This window comes from Phocoena phocoena, chromosome 14, assembly GCF_963924675.1.
Source record: "Phocoena phocoena chromosome 14, mPhoPho1.1, whole genome shotgun sequence".
NCBI lineage: Eukaryota > Metazoa > Chordata > Mammalia > Artiodactyla > Phocoenidae > Phocoena > Phocoena phocoena.
The window spans coordinates 64146271-64161569 of NC_089232.1; the positions used below are offsets into that span (position 1 = coordinate 64146271).

The 15299-nt window shown below is 38.5% G+C and overlaps 1 protein-coding gene across 1 annotated transcript in view; it reads right to left on the reverse strand.

Annotated features, from left to right (window-relative positions):
• Positions 1 to 15299, reverse strand: part of TTC27 (tetratricopeptide repeat domain 27) — a 186991-nt gene that overhangs the window by 142510 nt on the left and 29182 nt on the right. Inside the window, exon 6 of the mRNA XM_065891074.1 lies at positions 1356 to 1520. Coding sequence (XP_065747146.1) covers positions 1356 to 1520 — 165 coding nt within the window. The remainder of the gene's footprint in view (positions 1 to 1355; positions 1521 to 15299) is intronic.

The window sequence follows — 15299 nt, forward strand, 5'->3', positions numbered from 1 at the left end:
CTTGATTACAAAGACCAGTCTAAGAAGTCTGGATTTTATCCTGTGATGAGTCTGGCTCTACTTTATACAACAACCATTTAAACATGTTATACTAAAAATAGCTATTGAGATGGTCTAACACAGCTTTTTTTTATAGTAAGGCTAGAGCTGAAAAGAAAAAAGTAATAATCTGATCCTCATTTTATATTTGTGAGCACATTTGTATTTTTAAGTTCTTCAGTCTTAACTTGGAAAAAAATATGAAGAACTAGCTAGTAAATACACCAACAGCTAAAGCCGACTATACTGGGTACCATGATACTAGTTTTTTAAATAATCCAAAAAAAGAAGTCTCCTAGGACTGAAATATTTAAAAACAAAATCTCTGAAACTAACCTCACAACTTATATTACACATATCTCAAATACAAGACTCCAACTTACACCTGGCCATTGTCACAAAGTTGTAAGTTGGATATTTAATAATTCTCCCCATACAAACAATGTAATAAAAGGTGGGTAAGATGCCAGACTAGGCCACAAAGTCACATTTACCTCATAATGTATCTGAAGGATTTTATTGACAGGACTACCTCAATAAGCACAGAGTTTGGGGACTAAGAATGGGCCTTAGAGATAATCTAGACCAAGGCTACGCAGGACAAGTAGTTTCAATCATTTCAACATTCACAGATTGTTGTTTCAACATTCACAGAGCCCAGGTTCAACAGGTATAAATGGTGTGACCCACTGATGATGTCTGATTTTCATGAATGTCTTCAATATAGAATGCCAATTACATTGTGAGACTAGGGACAGGGCAATACATTAAGAGAAAATAATGTTTCTTATTTGGTACTCAGAAAAAAACACAGAGATCTTGGAAAAAATTCTGCAATTTATTTGTTCTTCCAACAAATGTTTATTGAGTGCCTACTGTATGCCAGACAGTGTTCTAAGGCCATGAAGAAACATCTAAACAAAACAGTCAAAACTTTCTGTTCTTAAGAAATACAAGAAAGGCAGGATGGAAGCTGCAGGTGGGTATTTAACAGAAAGGGCAAACTAAATTTGGGGATCAGGAGGGGCCTTGGGAAGCCCACATGCACAACCAAATACACAAAGTCCATTTGTGTACTGCCCAGCTGCCACATACTACTGACATGTCTAACTAGACATGGGCATCTGCAGGAATAAAGTATATGATTTCAACTTTGTTCTAAAACTATGAATTTTTTAAATAAAATCTATTTTTGTAAAGCAAACAAGAGGACACAGATATAAAATACAACCATACAATACAGCCAAACTGCCAATTATATATTAGTTTATCATAAAAATAAATCAATTATCCACAAAACGTAAAAAAAATCTTACCTGTCAAATCAATTTGTAATCTGCAGATTTCTTTAGCAATATTGAACTGATCTTTTGCTTTTTTATATTCATAATAATATAAAAATATATATGCACATTCCAGATGGAACTGAACAGCCAAATACCGACCTGAATCATCTACAAACAGATCCTCTAGTTTCATCACTGTAAGACAAAAGATGAAACATTAAAAAGTATGATGAAAATAAAAATATATTAATAAGTAAAACACTGAGTCCATAATATATGAAATATATATATTACACAGTTCCTGCTCTTAAAGAATTTCAAATCTGGAAGATGAGGGACACATTATAATAATAGTTTACAGTAAGCATTCTCTGAGCACTTACACGTTCCAAGCTTGAAGCTAAGGATATTATATACATTATCTCCTTTATTCCACACAATCCTAGGAGATATGATTCATAACCCTACTCTTTCTTATTTTAGAGTACTTGTCTTAATCGTACAATAAAAAAATATGACAACACAAGGTGATGACACAATATACCAAGTGAATCTGCAAAGTTAAACAATATGAAAATCTAATGAACAGATCAGCTTACAGTTTTCCACATAAAGAATGTAGACTTTCTCCCTTAAAAGAAGAAACAGATATATATCCATATAGAGCTAAGACAATATGAGTATCAAATAGAAAATGAATAAGTATTGGCTTAGCAGTCATATTCTACTTTATTTCTCTAAACACATGAGATGAAAAGATGGGAGAATAATAGCCTAATAACATGGTATCTGAAATAAGATGATTTTCAAAATTAATTATATATAATAAAGTGACTAGTTGGCATACACCAAGGGAGTTTCCAACAGGTCACCTCATCCATCCCTCTACAATATCCCTGAAAAACTATCCTTCACAAATGTTCCCGGAACAGGATCAGCATTGCACAAAACAGTTTACATGAATGAAAGTATAATGAATGAATAGAAAATACACTTAGAATGTCCAAAAATTGAGAATCAGTTTTCTATAATTCAAGCTGAGAGGGAAGTGATATTGATCGATGGCTACTTTGCTCAGCACTATGTATTTTACATGTTGTGTTAATTCTCACAATGATGTCTTTAGGGTTGACATTAACCCCACTGAACTGAGCTTACATCACTTACTGACTAGTCACCTCACCTGTTAAATGACAAAGCCAGAATTTGAATCCAAACTTGTTGGGAAAATGGGAGGAGGGAGTTGGCAGAGGAAGGACAAAGGTGTAGAGATGATGTTACAAAACCTAATCTACTTTCTCACCAAGTAATCTGACAGAAACCTACAGCTAAGAAACAGACATCCTTTGTCTTACCATGAACTGAATAAAATGAGTCTGAAAAAGAAAGTGTTTTTCTATGTACTGTCAGTCCTTTAAAGAGATTAACTCAAATAAAGAGACTAAATCAAGATGTACATGTCTTAGGACTTCCTTGGTGGCGCAGTGGTTAAGAATCCACCTACCAATGTAGGGGACACGGGTTCAAGCCCTGGTCTGGGAAGATCCCACATGCCGTGGAGCAACGAAGCCCATGTGCCACAACTATTGAGCCCACATGCCACAACTACTGAAGCCCACGTGCCTAGAGCTCATACTCTGCAACAAGAGAAGCCACCACAATGAGAAGCCCGCGCACTGCAACGAAGAGTAGCCCCTGCTTGCCACAACTAGAGAAAGCCCGCATGCAGCAACGAAGACCTAATGTAGCCATAAATAAATTAATTAATTATTATTTTTAAAAGATGTACATGTCTTACTTCAAAAGGCAGACAGGCATACAAACACGAACTCCTCACTGTGAAAATCCTTCAACAGATTTCCTCCATGCAAACCAAACTCAAGAAAAGGTGGATCTGATGATACTCCATGCTGTTAGTGAGTGCTTTTTCTTTTTAAACTTTCTCTTCTTTTGTCTGTCCATTATTCCTGAGTGTCTAGCCACTACTCTCAGAAATAGAACCTTCTATGAGCTTAGCACAATTCACAAATGACACAATTTCGCCTAATTGTCAATGACAGTAATCTTCTCTAAAGGTTCTGGATGCAAACTGTATTAAGGGATGTTACCTAAGGTTTTTCAAAATCCTCTCTCAAATATCACAAAACGGCCATTTCTGCACTTAAGTAGGCTTGTTATGCTGTGATCACTCACAAAGGTCTAGGGAGGACCATCAAATTTAAACTGTCCTAATAACACGTAAGTCACATAAATGCCCAAAGCAAGATGTGTATATCTATCATCCCTCCTACCTACCCACTTACCTACTTGTAGAAATATGTGTGTGTGTGTGTGTGTGTATACACACAAACACATATTAGTACAATTGGTTCTGATCTTGTACTTCTGTGCTTTTTCTGCATTTCTTACGTGTTCAGGGGTCAAACACTGTTCAAAAAGTAGGATACATACTAATTTTTTTAAGAATTAGTTTAATCTTTAATTCCACCAGCATGACCAATTACTCTCCCAATAAAAATACCTTTAAGAAACTGGATTTAAAATTTTTAATATATTTTTGTGTTAATGATTGTGTTGGGAACAAAATGACTGCTGAGAACAAAATAAGGAATCATCAAAAGACAAAAACTAAATGAAAACTGCAACCTTAGGAATTAAGCACACAGTCTGCCATATTCTGCCCGGAAGCTACCTACCAAACCTTTAGGGACCTTAGGATTCCACTCTGATGGCTGCAAGGAGCACCAAAGACAAAAGATCAGACCTGAACCTACCCAAAGTAGGCAATCTAGCCAGAGAGCTCCATTTAAAACTGAGCCCCAAAGAACTGTGTCTTCAAAGGAAGTTAAAAAGGACTAGGTCTGCCGCACAGAAGAGGTCAAAAGGAAAATGGCAGTGGGCAAAGGGGAAAACATTTATCCCAAGAATTCATCACCATAAGCCAGCTTTCACACAGATTTGTAGACAATATTCAGTCAAAAAAAAAAAAACCCCACAAAAACAAATAGGGCTTCCCTGGTGGCGCAGTGGTTGAGAGTCTACCTGCCGATGCAGGGGACAACAGGTTCGTGTCCTGGCCCGGGAAGATCCCAAATGCCGCGGAGCGGCTGGGCCCGTGAGCCATGGCCGTTGAGCCTGCGCGTCCGGAGCCTGTGCTCCGCAATGGGAGAGACCACAACAGTGAGAGGCCCGCGTACCGCAAAAACAAAAACAAAAAAACCCCTACCCCTCAAGCCAAGAATTTAGGTCCCCAGAGAAGTAGCACAAACAAAGAAAAATCCTCTTTTGCAGGAATGCAACTTTAACCAGGATTCAATGAATTCCCACAAATAAATTTCCAAGGAACACGAGCTCATAGAAAACAACAACAACCACCAAAAATCAGAACATTAGCAGAAACAGCAAAAGGCAGAAACACACCTTCAAAGCCTTCAGAAGCTGAAATTGTGAGATACCCATACATGAAATATTCAATAGGTTTCAAAAAATAAAAGGCTAGAAAATATGAACAAGGAAAAAGAAACTATAGAAATGTACCAGGCAAATCAGAAAAGAAACCAAAAATAGTTTAGAAAAAACACTTTAATTAAAATTAAAAATTAAATGGACAGACCAGAGAACTAGAAGATAGATCCAAATAAAATTATTCAGGAGGCAACATAGGGCAACAAAGAGACAGAAAATAAAAGAATTAAAGAACATTGAGGATGCAGATGAGAAGTTCTAATGTGTCTGAAGATCTAGAAGGAGAAAATAGATAATGAAGAAGAGATGATATTTGAAGAGACAATGGCTAAGCATTTCCAGAGATGTGGAAAGAAACTAAATCTCAGAATCAGGAAGCCCACTAAATCCCTAACAGGATAAAGAGAAATCCACACCTAGTCCAGTAACAGTCAAACTAAAGAATGCCAAATACAAAGACAAGATCTTAAGAACAGCAAAAGGAAAAATGCACACAAACGAAGAATAGTTGGACCAATGCCTGATTTCTCAATGCCAACAGTGGAATCAGAAGAAAACAGATTAATATCTTCGTGGTACTGAGAGAAAATAACTATGAACCTAGAATCCTTTAGCCAACAATTCAAGGAGAGTGAAATAATGATATTTCCAAGTAAAAACAAGCAGAGTTTATCACCAAGATATGTTTGCTAAAACTGAACTGCTAAATTACTTTAAATAACTTTTAGTATACAAAAACATAACTTTTTAAAATAAATTTATTTATTTATTTATTTTTGGCTGTGTTGGGTCTTCGTTGCTGCGCATGGGCTTTCTCTAGTTGCAGCAAGTGGGGGCTACTCTTCGTTGCAGTGCATGGGCTTCTCATTGCGGTGGCTTCTCTTGTTGTGGAGCACGGGCTCTAGGTGCACAGGCTTCAGTAGTTGTGGCATGCAGGCTCAGTAGTTGTGGCTAATGGGCTCTAGAACGCAGGCTCAGTAGTTGTGGTACACAGGCTTAGTTGCTCCGCGACATGTGGGATCTTCCTGGACCAGGGCTTGAACCCATGTCCCCTGCATTGGCAGGCGGATTCTTAACCACTGCACCACTAGGGAAGTCCCCCAAAACATAACTTTTATTACCTCTATACCTCCCCTAGGTAGAGAAAAATGAGAAAACATTTTCCAAAGACAGACAGGAAAAAGCCAAGGACCATAACCCAACACTGCAGTTTCAGTCTTCAAAAAACAGTACATCTTTGGAGTGTGGAAAGGAAGAAGGCCAAGTCTCTTTATGAACAAGTGTGAAGGAGTGTTGAGAATTTTATCTATTTTTAAAGCTTCTGATTTAGAGTAAAAGTTGAAAGCTGCTGGAAGTACTGTATCTGCTTCAGCAGAGATACTCTCCAATGTTAATTAAGCTACTGATGAAGACATAAAACTTAGAAGAGTAAAGAGCAATGAAAAGGTAGAGACTTGGTGCTTCCCCAAAAGCAACCCCATCATCCTAGTGACAACGTTCTCATGAGAAGCTGAATCTCATGGATATTAACTAGACAAGCACGTACAGGATTATTTAATTTCTTAAATATACAGCATAACCATCAACAAAACTGATCAAATATGCCCTAGCTAAAGCCATTTAACTGATTCCCATTGCTCTTAGGATAAAAACAAAATTCCTAAACATGCCCTATCATATCCTATACAGTCCTGGACCTCCACCTCCCACACTGTCCTCTCTCTGCTTCAACCACAATGACCTTAGACCATCTCGCTCATGCCACAGAGCCTTTACGGTTCACATAAGCCCTTCTTTCTGGCATCAACGTTTGCCAAGTCAGACATTTATCGACTACCCTGTCATCTATTTATAAGATACTGCTTATCTTAGCCTATTATACATCTAAAATCCCTTATCTGCAATGATGAAATTTTTTAAAATCCCTGCAAACCTAAAGTGTTTTTGCAATTTGTTTTGGGGGAAAAGATCTGAACTGACCTCATTTGGCAGCAAAATTGGACATGAATGGACAGGTAGAACTAGTCCTCCAGAATATAACAAAGGGTAGGGAAAAGTAAGAGCGCAAATTATAATACATGAGGAATAGAAGCTTTTGCCACTTAGGGGAACCTGGGGCTCCTGTTTGCCTCAGCTAATTTTTAAAGTCTACCTTCGAGGATCCAAACACAGCAGAAGATTGGACATAGTCCAGAGGTCTCACGTCTGTCAAAAGAAGACAGGTGAATAAACTATGAAACACCAACATACTAGAATATTAGACAGCTGTTAAAAGGAATGATCTTCAAAATACATTAAGGAGGGGCTTCCCTGGTGGCACAGTGGTTGAGAATCTACCTGCTAATGCAGGGGACACGGGTTCGAGCCCTGGTCTGGGAGGATTCCACATGCCGCGGAGCAACTAGGCCCGTGAGCCACAACTACTGAGCCTGCGCATCTGGAGCTTGTGATCCACAACAAGAAAGGCCGCGACAGTGAGAGGCCCGTGCACCGCGATGAAGAGGGGCCCCCACTTGCCACAACTAGAGAAAGCCCTCACATAGAAACGAAGACCCAACACAGCAAAAATAAATTAATTAATTAATAACCTCCTACCCCCAACATCTAAAAAAAAAGATTAAAAGAACAGGATTTGGTTTTCAACTTTAAAAAAAAAAAAAAATTAAGGAAATAAAGTCCCAAACAGCAATGTGTGTGTGTATACGTGTGTATATACATAAAATATGTTTTACATATATATATATATATATATATATATATATATATATATATAAAATATTTTGTGTAACATGAAGGAAGGGAGAATACCAAAGAGCAAAAAGAAAACTAGAAGAATAAACCAAAAATTAATAAAACTAATAAAGGGAAAAAGAGAGAATAGGGTAGAAGGAAAACAGAGATAGATGAGAAACTTCTCTGAAGAGACCTTAACTTGACCTTGACTCTTCTCTGAAGAGTTCTGATTCTGGAATCATGTAATTATTTTATATATTCAAAAAAATCAAAAATAAAAACATCAATCCCTAAAAATTGAAAACAAATGGAAAAATATAACTCTAACTATATAACAAGTTGGTGACAAGGGAAAGAATTATTGCAAATGTCTTTAAAATGTTTTGCCTTAGAGCATAGTATACATCCTTAAGGTAACATATTCTAGGGGAAAGAGAGTTGCAAAGAAATCTTGAGCCTTATTCTGTGGTCTTATTGTTAGTAGGAACGCTGGCATTGTTTTGAAACTTTTTATATATGCAACAAAGCAAGTAAGTAATTATGTTTATGTTGTTAGGGAAAAGATTTTCAGTTTAAGAGAAGAAGGATATAAATATGAAATCAAAGATATTGATACACTGCAAGGTTAAATTTTTTTATATCATATTATTTCTTTACTACTATCATACTGTTGAAATTACTATAGTTTTAGAGTAACTTTTATATCTAAGGGAAAGTCTGCATCATTATTTTTCTCTTTAAAAATCCTCTTGACTATTCTTACATACTTTTTCTTCCAAAATCAATTTGCATATTCTCTCTTCAAAATGTAATTGCACTTACTGTAATTGCACAATTAGCATCTTTACAATATTGATCATCCTATTCAAGAAAACAGTATGTCTTTAACATTTTTAGTAAAGTTATACAATTGACTTCATTTTGCTTTTGGACATTTTAAGAAATTCCTAGGTTAAATCGTTTTTTCACCTTTTTATTGAAATATAATTGACATATAACATGATATTAATTTCAGGTATAAAACATAATGATTCAATATATGTATATACCGCAAAATGATCACCACAGTAAGTCTAGTTAACATCCATCACCACATACAGTTACAAGTTTTTTTTCTTCTGATAAGAACTTTTAAGACCTACTCTCTCAGCAACTTTCGATACAGAATTATTAACTATAGTCACTATGCTGTACATGCAGGGTTAAATTTTTCAACAGCTTTATTTAGATAATTCACATACGTACAGCCCAACAACCTGAAGTGTGAAACTCAATGGCTTTTAGTATATTCCAAGAAATCTGTAACCATCACAACAGTCAACTCTAAAACATTTTTATCACCTCAAAAATAAATCCTGAACCCTTTAGCTATCACTCTCCTCCGCCCACCCCTCCCATAGCCCTAAATACAACGAATCTACTTTCTGACTCTAAATCTGCCTATTCTGGACATTTCATATAAATGAAATCATATACTATGTAGTCTTTCATAACTGGCTTCTATAACTTAGTATGATGTTTTCAAGGTTCACTTGTGTTGTAGTATGTATCAGCACTTCATCTCTGTTTATGGCTAAATAATACTACAATGGAATCCACTGTATGGATATACAATATTTTGTTTATCCATATATCACTTGATGGACACTTCCATCTTTTAGTTATTACAAATAATGCTGCTATAAACATTCATATACAAGGTTTTGTATGGACCTACGTTTTCATTTCTCTTGGGTATATACCTAGGAGTTGAACTGCTGGATCATATGGTGATTCTGTACCTAACTGTTTAAGAACTGCCAAACTGTCCTCCAAAATGGCTATATCCCATTTTACATTTCCACCAGCAGTGTTCCAATTTTTCCACATCCTCAACAATACTTGTTATTATCTCACTTTTTTTATTATAGCCAGTCGTGGGAGTGTGAACTTACATCTCACCATGGTCTTGATTCTCACTGCCCTAATGGCTAATGATATCGAGCTTTTTTTTTTTTTTTTTTTTTTTTTTTTTTTTGCGGTACGCGGGCCTCTCACTCTTGCGGTCTCTCCCATTGCGGAGCACAGGCTCTGGACGCGCAGGCTCAGCGGCCATGGCTCACAGGCCCAGCCGCTCCGCGGCATGTGGGATCTTCCCGGACTGGGGCACGAACCCGCGTACCCTGCATCGGCAGGCGGACTCTCAACCACTGCACCACCAGGGAAGCCCGATACCAAACATTTTTTCATGTACTTATATCTTCTCTAGATAAAAATCTGCTTAGATCCTTTGCCCATTTTTAATTGGGTCTTTTTTTTTTTATAATTGGGTTGTCAGAGTTCTTTATATATTCCAGATACAAGTCCCTTATGATATATATGATTTGCAAATATATTCTCCCATTCTATGGCTTGTCTTTTCACTTTCTTGATAGTGTCCTTTGAAACCCAAAAGTTTTTTAAATTTTGATGAAGTCCAACATATCTATTTTTTCTTTTGTTGCTCATGCTTTTCGTGTCATATTTAAGAATCTGTTGCCAAATCTAAGGTCATAAAGATTTACCCCTATATTTTCTCCTAAGAGTCTTATAGTTTTAGCTCTTTCATTTAGGTCTCTAATCCACTTAAATTTAACTTTTGTAGACAGTATAAGGTAAGGGTCCAATTTCATTCTTTTGCATGTGGTTACCCACTTGTCCCAGTTGAAAAGACTACTCTTTCCCCATTGAAACATTTTATATGTAAAGTAAAACAAGTAATTACATTAATATTGTTAGAAACAAGATCTCCAGTTTAAGAAAAAGATATAAATACCATTATAAACACTTTGTAAGGTTAAATTTTAATTGGAGCTCTTTGGTCAGGGTCAGGGACTTAACAGGCATGTTTGCTGGGGCCTGGTCTGAATGGGGATTCAACCAGCGTGTTTGCCAAGAACAAAGTCTCAACAAGGGCCTCAGCTGGGTGCTTGCCCTAAGTTTGAGACATGACTTATGCTTTCCTAAAACCAGGACTGGTGACTTGACCAAAGACTCAGCCAGCATGTTTGCAAGGTCCAGGGCTCACCCGGAGAGTCTGCTGGGGCTGGGGATCAGTCAGAGACTAGAGCAATATGTTTGTGGGGCTGGGGTCTCAACTGGTGTGCTCAACAGGGCCAGGGACTTAACCAACATTCAACAGAGCCAGTTCAAGGATTAAGCAGTGTGTTCCCCAAGGTCAGAGCCAAGGGAGCAGCCTGCACGGTAGAGGTATGGCTAGGAAGACTGTACAAGTACTCATATTGAGGTTAATGGGAGCCTGGTTTTTCACTGTCAAAGAAAAGAGTTAGAAATTTGGAAGAGAGAAGACTAAAATAAGCCCTGTGATATTGGATTGGAATTGGAGATTATGTAAATTCATGGTTTTTAATACAAAGATAAATATAGAAATAGATACAGATGTGTACATGTACTTATATATACATATACACATACTTTCCAGCTATGTCTGTTGAAAGACTTTAAAAGGAACCAGAGCTCCTTGGAGAAATTACTGATTCCAGGGCCAGAGCAAATAAGGCTAAAGCATCTTCTTATGTCAGAAAATAAAGAAGTACCCAAAGATATGTTGAAAGGGCACAGAAGCCAATTTCAACAAGCTCCAACTGGCCAAATCTGGGACAATTTGAGCACCAAAACAATTATAGTAACAATTACAATCTACTGAATAAATTAGGAATCTGTGACCACGTACCAGTATCAATATATAAATGCATAAATTCAGAGTTTAGTGAGGAATAGGAGATTTACATGGTTTCTAAGTATATCACCATAAAGCAGCAATTAATTATAAAGAGTAACAGCCAAAAACTGGAAGCAATCCAAATTTCCATCAACAGATGAAAGGATAAACAAACTGCGGTATTCCCATACAATGGAACACTACTCAAAAATTAAAACGAAATGACCTACCGGATGAATCAAAATGATTATGCTGAGTCAAAGAAGCCAGGCCACAAAAAAAAAAAAAAAATAGGAGTACAGACTGTATGAATCAACTTTTATAAAATTCAACAAAATGCAAACTAATATATAGCTATAGAAAGCAGATCAGTGGTGGCCTGAAGAGGCTGAAGGAGAGATCAGGAAGGGTGAGAGGACAGGGCTCCCGAGAAGCACAAGGAAGCTTTTGGGAGCAAAGTATATGTTCATTATCTCAATTGTGGTGATGGTTTCATGGGTGTAAACATATGTCCAAACTTTACAAATTATACATTTTAAGTATGACAGGTGTACTGCATGTCAATTTTATCTCAATAAAGCTGTTTTAAAAATTAAAAATTATAAAGAGAAATTGGATAATTCTGTAGTGAAGAAGACTGACAAATACCACCTTAGTCGAGTGACCAAAGTTAGTATCACCAGTAATGGAACCAACTGAAATCGTGCACCATCTCATAGGATGCAATGACAGTAACACAGCATGATTTCTGTGACAGACCTAGACTGAAAGAGACTAAAGGGATATGACAACTAAATGTAACACTTGATTCTGGACTGGGTCATTGTGCTTTTTAGGACGTTTTAGGGACAACTGGCAAATCCTGAATGGCAGTAATTAAATATTTGTATTGTATCGATGATAATTTCCTAATACTGATTGTTGTATTGTGGTTGTATAGGGAAATTCCTTCATAGAAAAACACCCTAAACTATGGAGGAGTGATAGGCCATCAATTCAGCAACTTATTCTTAAATGGTTTCAGAGGGGAAAAAAAAGTTCTTTGTACTATACTTGCAACCTTTCTAGAGGTTTATGTTTCAAGAAAAAATTTTTAAGTCCAAAATATTAGCAACTAATAAAGAAAAATAATTAAGAACATATCTGGCCTTTCCTACATAAACCAAATTTTAAGGTTTTCACAGAGCCCTGGTTGATGAGGATGAGTTCTTTACAAAAGAATTCTAGATATGTACTTAAGATTAATAGAGACAGATTGCACTTTCAGAGCCAAATGTAGCCTGGGTTGCCTCAGTAACATGCCAACCAAATGGAAACTTCATAAGATCCTCAATAGTTGGATGGAGGGTATCCATCGTAAGTCATGAAAACCAGGGAGGCACACAGCCATAGGAAAGTGACAGCTAATTTCAATTCATTTCTTAAAAAAAACAAACAAAAATCCTCTTCTCCCCAACTTCCATACTTTGCAAGCTTGTTTCCTACATTGTCCTCTCTGATTCTTCTTCCATCCCACAATTCTAATCAATATCTACTGAAATATTATATATGCTTACAATTGTGCTATATCCTACAGCACAGTTTAAGCCCTACTCTCCGCAAAATGAAGATGGGGGAAGAAGCACTAGGAAGAGAAGACACATAATCATTATTCAACACACAGCTAATTTGATTTGAAATTGGGCGGTACTGACCATAAATACCAAAGGGGGGGAAATTCATAAAGCTGGGATAGTTGAACAAACCTTGTCAGAAGGGCTGGGCCTTAAAAGATGGGTAGAATTTGGCTATAACTCCACCTCTAGACTCTAAGGGTCACAGCAGTGTCTTGTTCACTGCTGTTTAAGTCTAGCACTTGTCATAGTTGGTGTTTAATAAATATCCTAGGAGTGAACAAATATTTAAAAACCCTTTGACGGCTGTCACCAACAAGATAGAAATCCAATTTCCTATCCATCTAGCTTCTCTCAACCTGTTTCAACCTCATAACCTGACACACAACTCCTAACATCGCTCCAACCATTCCAAACTACCGGAATCCCCAAATGCACAAAGATGTTTCAAGTCTATGTGCCTCTCTCTGTACATATTATATGTCATTTCCAACTTCATCTAATAAATTCTTACTCATTCTTCAAGAATCAGTTCAAGCATTAGCCACTTTGTAAAGCCTTCTCTGGTCTCTCAAGTTTAGACTAATCATATCCTTTCATTCATTCCTTCCTCTTTCTTTTTTAATTGAAATATAGTTGATGTACAATATTCTGTCATTTTCAAGTGTACTACATAGGGATTTCACATTTGTATACATTATGAAATGATCACCACTGTAAGTCTAATAACCATCTGTCCCCATACAAAGTTATTACAATATTACTGACCCATTTCTTATGCTGTATATTAAGTCTCCAAGGCTTATTTATTTTATAAATAGAGGTTTGTACCTCTTAAGCCCCTTTACCTATTTTGCCCCTCCCACCTTTCTCCCCTCTGGCAACCACTGTATCTATGAGTTGGTTTTCATTGTTGTGTTTCTTTGTTTTGGATTCCACATATAAGTAAGATCACACAATTTTTGTCTTTCTCTGACTTACTTCACTTAGCGTGATACCCTCAAGGTCCATCCATGTTGTCACAAATAGCAAGGTTTCTTTCTTATTTTTTTTTTAATGGCTGCCATCCCCTCCTCTTTTCTTCTACTTGGGAAACAGGAGGCAAGGGGGCAGGGCACAACCACTGAAAGAATGACATAGCCCGAGGGCATAACATGAACTGATTAGAACCAAGGAGACCTTCAAGATGGAGGAAGGGTAAGACGTGGAGATCACCTTCCTCCACACAAATACATCAGAAATACATCTACATGTGGAACAGCTCCTACAGAACACCTACTGAATGCTGGCAGAAGACCTCAGACTTCCCAAAAGGCAAGAAACTCCCCACATCCCTAGGTAGGGCAAAAGAAAAAAGAATAAACACAGACAAAAGGATAGGGATGGGACCTGCACCAGTGGGAGGGAGCTGTGTAGGAGGAACAGTTTCCACACACTAGGAAGCCCTTTTGCGGGCGGAGACTGTGGGTGGCGGAGTGGGGAAGCTTCAGAGCCACAGAGGACAGCGCAGCAACAGGGGTGCAGAGGGCAAAGCTGAGAGATTCCCGCACAGAGGATCGGCACCGACCAGCACTCACCAGCCCAAGAGGCTTGTCTGCTCACCCGCCAGGGCGGGCGGGGCTAGGAGCCGAGCCTCGGGCTTCAGAAGTCAGATCCCAGGGAGAGGACTGGGGTTGGCTGCATGAACACAGCCTGAAGGGTGCTAGTGCGCCAAACCTATCCAGAAGGGAGTCCGGGGAAAAGTCTGGACCTGCCTAAAAGGCAAGAGACTTTTTCCTGCCTCTTTGTTTCCTGGTACGCGAGGAGAGGGGATTCAGGGCACTGCCTAAACAAGCTCCAGAGACAGGCGCGAGCTGCGTCTATCAACGCGGACCCCAGAGATGTGCATGAAACACAAAGGCTGCTGCTGCTGCCACCAAGAAGCCTGTGTGCGAGCACAGGTCACTATCCACACCTCCCCTCCCAGGAACCAGTGCAGCCCGCCACTGCCGGGGTCCCGTGATCCAGGGACAACTTCCCCGGGAGAACGCACAGCACGCCTCGGGCTGTTGCAACATCATGCTGCCTCTGCTGCTGCAGGCTCAACCCACATTCTGTACCCTCCCCCCACCCCCCCCACCCACCCCCCCCCCCCCCCCGCCTGAGTGAGCCAGAGCCCCCGAATCAGCTGCTCCTTTAACCCCGTCCTGCCTGAGCGGGGAACGGGTGCCTAAACGTGACCTACAGGCAGAGGAAGGGCCAAATCTAAAGCTGAACCCCAGGAGCTGTGCGAAAAAAGAAGAGAAACAGATATCTATCCCAGCACCCTCAGGAGCAGTGGATTAAATCTCAACAATCAACTTGATGTACCCTGCATCTGTGGAATACCTGAATAGACAACAAATCATCCCAAATTGAGGCGGTGGACTTTGGGAACAACGATATATATATTTTTTTCCTTTTCCTCTTTTTGTGAGTGTGTAT